General features: G+C 35.2%; 1 protein-coding gene across 1 annotated transcript; it reads right to left on the minus strand.

Moving 5' to 3' along the window:
• Positions 1-205: 205 nt before the first annotated feature.
• LOC145592032 (uncharacterized) lies at positions 206-1,390 on the minus strand. The gene is made up of 2 exons (XM_081648497.1): positions 1,142-1,390; positions 206-1,045 (listed from the first exon to the last, which is right to left on the minus strand). The coding sequence occupies exons 1-2, from the start codon at positions 1,388-1,390 to the stop codon at positions 206-208; spliced, it is 1,089 nt and encodes a 362-aa protein (XP_081504623.1).
• Between the last annotated feature and the right edge of the window lie 2,103 nt (positions 1,391-3,493).

A 3,493-nucleotide genomic window follows, 5' to 3' on the forward strand; every position in this document is an offset into this window, starting at 1 on the left:
AACTAGTTTATTTCAAAGGACCAACATTCAGTGAATCATATACAAATTTAGGCATGACATTAATGGATGCACCTAAATCTAACATGGCTCTCTCAAATCTAGTCCCTCCAATTTTTCAAGGGATAGAAAACATACTTGGATCTTTGCATTAAGGAGGTAATTTCTTTTGGAGAACTGCGGAAACGTTTTCCCCCACACTTACCTTTTAAGTTCCTGTCAATTTCTTTTTGGAAGTGCAAAGTTCCTTCAGGAACTTAGCATATTGAGGAACTGTCTTGATAGCATCTAGCAAAGGAATATTGACTTCTACCTTGCGAAAAGTTTCCAAAATTTCCTTCTCAGCATCTTCCTTCTTTGATTTTGCTAACTTGCTAGGAAAAGGAACAACATGAGTATATTTATAGTTAGCCAAATCAAGAGGGGGATCAAAAGAAATTCCCTTTTTCTTTGGTGTAGCATTCTGTGAATCGTGTTCCTGCTCCCGTTCCTGTTCAAGTTCCTTGGCAGGTTCCACAACTTGTTCCTGTTCCAACTCACGGTTCACTCTTTCTTTTTTCTTATGTTCTTCCAATTCTCTTCCATTCCTTAAGTTTACAGCATTGGCACTTTCTTTTAGGTTCACTAAGGCTTGTGATGGAAGTTTAATGGAATTTTGGGAAGTGGAGCTGTTAACATGGGTGGCTATTTGTCTAATTTGAGTTTCCAAGATTTTAAGTCTTGCATCAGTTTGCAAAGATAATTGTCGTACAAGTTCCTCAAGGTTTGAAGAAGAATTCGACCCTTGGTTCTGTGTAGGTTGTTGAACATTATATGGCCGCCTAAAGTTTGATTGGTTTTGGTTAAAACCTGGTGGATTTTCCTTGTTCCCATACCTAAGATTTGGGTGATCTCTCCATCCCTCATTATAGGTGTTAGAAAATGGATCATATTTCCTTTGTCGAGCTCTAGGAAATCCTCCAACAGTGTTTATTTCATCAACCTGCAATGTTGGACATGCATCAGTGTGGTGAATATTATCATTGCTAATTCCACATACCATAGCAACCTGAGTTCATGAGACAAGATTAGAAACTAGATTAGTAAATTGTGAAATTTTTCTAGAATTTTTAGCGAGAGAATCCTCTAAATTATGCACACCAACTTCATTGACTCTCTTAGACACAACATCATTCCTAGTTCCATAACGTTGAGAGTTTTGTGCCATATTGGAAATCAATTTTGTTGCTTGTTCAGGTGTTTTATTAATTAAGGCACCACCACTACCAGCATCAATCATGTTCCTCCTATCATTAGGCAAAAGTCCATCATAAAAGTATTGAATCAACAATTTCTTACTGAATTGGTGTTGGGGAACTAGAACAAATTCTCCTAAACTGTTCCCAATATTCATATAAAGTCTCATCAGAAGATTGTTGAATTCAACTTTCTTTCTTATGGATCCTATAAAAAGTCCTCTAGAAATTGTTTATGCAATTGTTTCATGTAATGATGGATCTAGATTTTAAATAATATAACCAATCCCTAGCAGAATCTAGCAAAGTGAATGGAAAAGCCATTAATAAAATATCATCAAATTCCACCCCTTCAGTCCTTTGTGCAGAAAAAGTCATGAAAAATGTCTTTATATGCATTAATGGATCTTTACTCTTAAGACCATGAAATTTAGGAAGAAAGTTAATAAAGCCAGAATTCAATGTAAAGGGTTTTTCCAAGGTAGGAAAAACTATGCCGAGAGGTTCCTGTGTTGAGATCCGGAGCAGCGAGTTCCTTAATGGCCTGATTGTTAATCAAAGCCATCTCAAAGAATCTGTCAAGTTTTCAATCAAAATCAATTTTTGATTCCTTTCTTAACATGCGCAATGTTCTTTATACTTCTAGATAAAACTTCAATAAATCAAGATTAGTAGAACGAGTATTGATCAAATACTAATCAAAGAACTAAATAAAAACAATGGAACTTAGAATTATAACAGATTACCAAAGAGAACAACTTTCCCCGGCAACAGCGCTAAAATTTAATGTGTTGTTGAAGTGCACACAAAAATAAAACCTTATTAACCTTAAGAAATAGCTAGGGCAAGTAAGAGTCGATCCCACGAGGAAAGTAAGTCTAAAGTAACAAGTCACCAGATCCAAGTTCCACAAGAGTAACACGATTTGGTGGGGGGGGGGGGCTTGATATGAGAAATCTAATCTAAAATAACTAAAGAAATAATATATAAAAGGAATTATAACTAAAGAACAAACAATGAACGGAAAAACACTTAGTAGATAATCAGATTTCGGCTATGGAACTTCATAAAATCATCAACACATTAACTAACCCTCTAGGAACAACTTGACTTACGGAACAAGTTCCTCTATTTTCCCTTATTAATGGTTAGATCCGGTACGACTTTCACTAACCTTAACCAACAAATAACCCCTATACTACGAGCAAGTAATTTAACGTGTTGACAACATTAGGAACTAGGAAAACATCAAGCCTAGACAACCATGACATTATTGGAACACGGTTTCACCTAGATCAAGAATTACTTTACAATTAATAGAGTGGAACGTCCTCCTCTACAATTGTTTGCTACTTCATTAACATTCCCAAGCAATTACGAACATAGTAGTGTTAATTAGCAATAAAAAAATAGACTCAAACAATTAGTTGCGCACCTACTTATAAGAAATCATCATTCATAGAAATAAGCAGTAATTCAAGAATATTCCCAAAAAATTAATTATTAATCATTAAAACCAAACTAAATTGTCTCAAATACTAATTACATAGCCTTTTCTAACTACTACTTAGCATAAAGAACTACTCACTCATGTTAGAAAGCAAAGAAGAAAGGTTTTTGTAGAAAAACATGTCGAGTTCCTCTAGGTGGTTTCTTTTAAACGTGAGCACATGTGAGAGAAGAATGAATAATGGACGATGAATGGACGAATAACTCTGGGTTTTTATAGAATTATGATTGAATTATTCCCCAAGTAATATCCTTAAAAATATGGAAGATAAATCTAAGATAAGGAAAGTAGTTAGATAGAATCTATGAAATTTTATCTTTTGCGCGCAAGATGAGAGTAGTAGCATCTACAACAAGGGCGCGGGTGCGCCGCCCCTGTTTCCCGTTCCGTACCCTCTTCTTTGCGGTCGCACAATTTGGGGAGAGGGGGCGTCTCTAGGGGTTCTTCTTGGACGTCTAACTAACTTCTCTTTTGTTAGATTTACTATATATAGATTTTCTTCCTATTTTTAAAGAGAGAAGAATTAGAACTGGATTAGAATTGAATAGAATTAGATTTTTAGAGAGAGAAGTTCAATTTGGGGAAAGCTTTAGCTCTTAGATTCTAGAGAGAGAAACTTTTGTGAGTAGATTCTTTGCTAGGGATGTGGTGAAGCATGTATGAATGATAGGTCATAGCTAATTGAGGGATTTTGATTGATTTGATATTGTGATTAAATTGGTTGATAGAAATTGTGCATGTGTTTGATTTG

The sequence above is a fragment of the Chenopodium album genome, chromosome 18 (assembly GCF_948465745.1).
Source record: "Chenopodium album chromosome 18, dcCheAlbu1.1, whole genome shotgun sequence".
NCBI classification, from domain to species: Eukaryota; Viridiplantae; Streptophyta; class Magnoliopsida; order Caryophyllales; family Amaranthaceae; genus Chenopodium; species Chenopodium album.

Excerpts from the sequence above, each read along its gene's own strand:
- LOC145592032 (XM_081648497.1), bottom strand. The coding sequence starts at position 1,390 with ATGAATATTGGGAACAGTTTAGGAGAATTTGTTCTAGTTCCCCAACAC. Across the intron at positions 1,046-1,141 it reads TGTCTAAGAGAGTCAATGAA|GTTGCTATGGTATGTGGAAT; the intron begins GTTGGTGTGCAT and ends TCATGAACTCAG.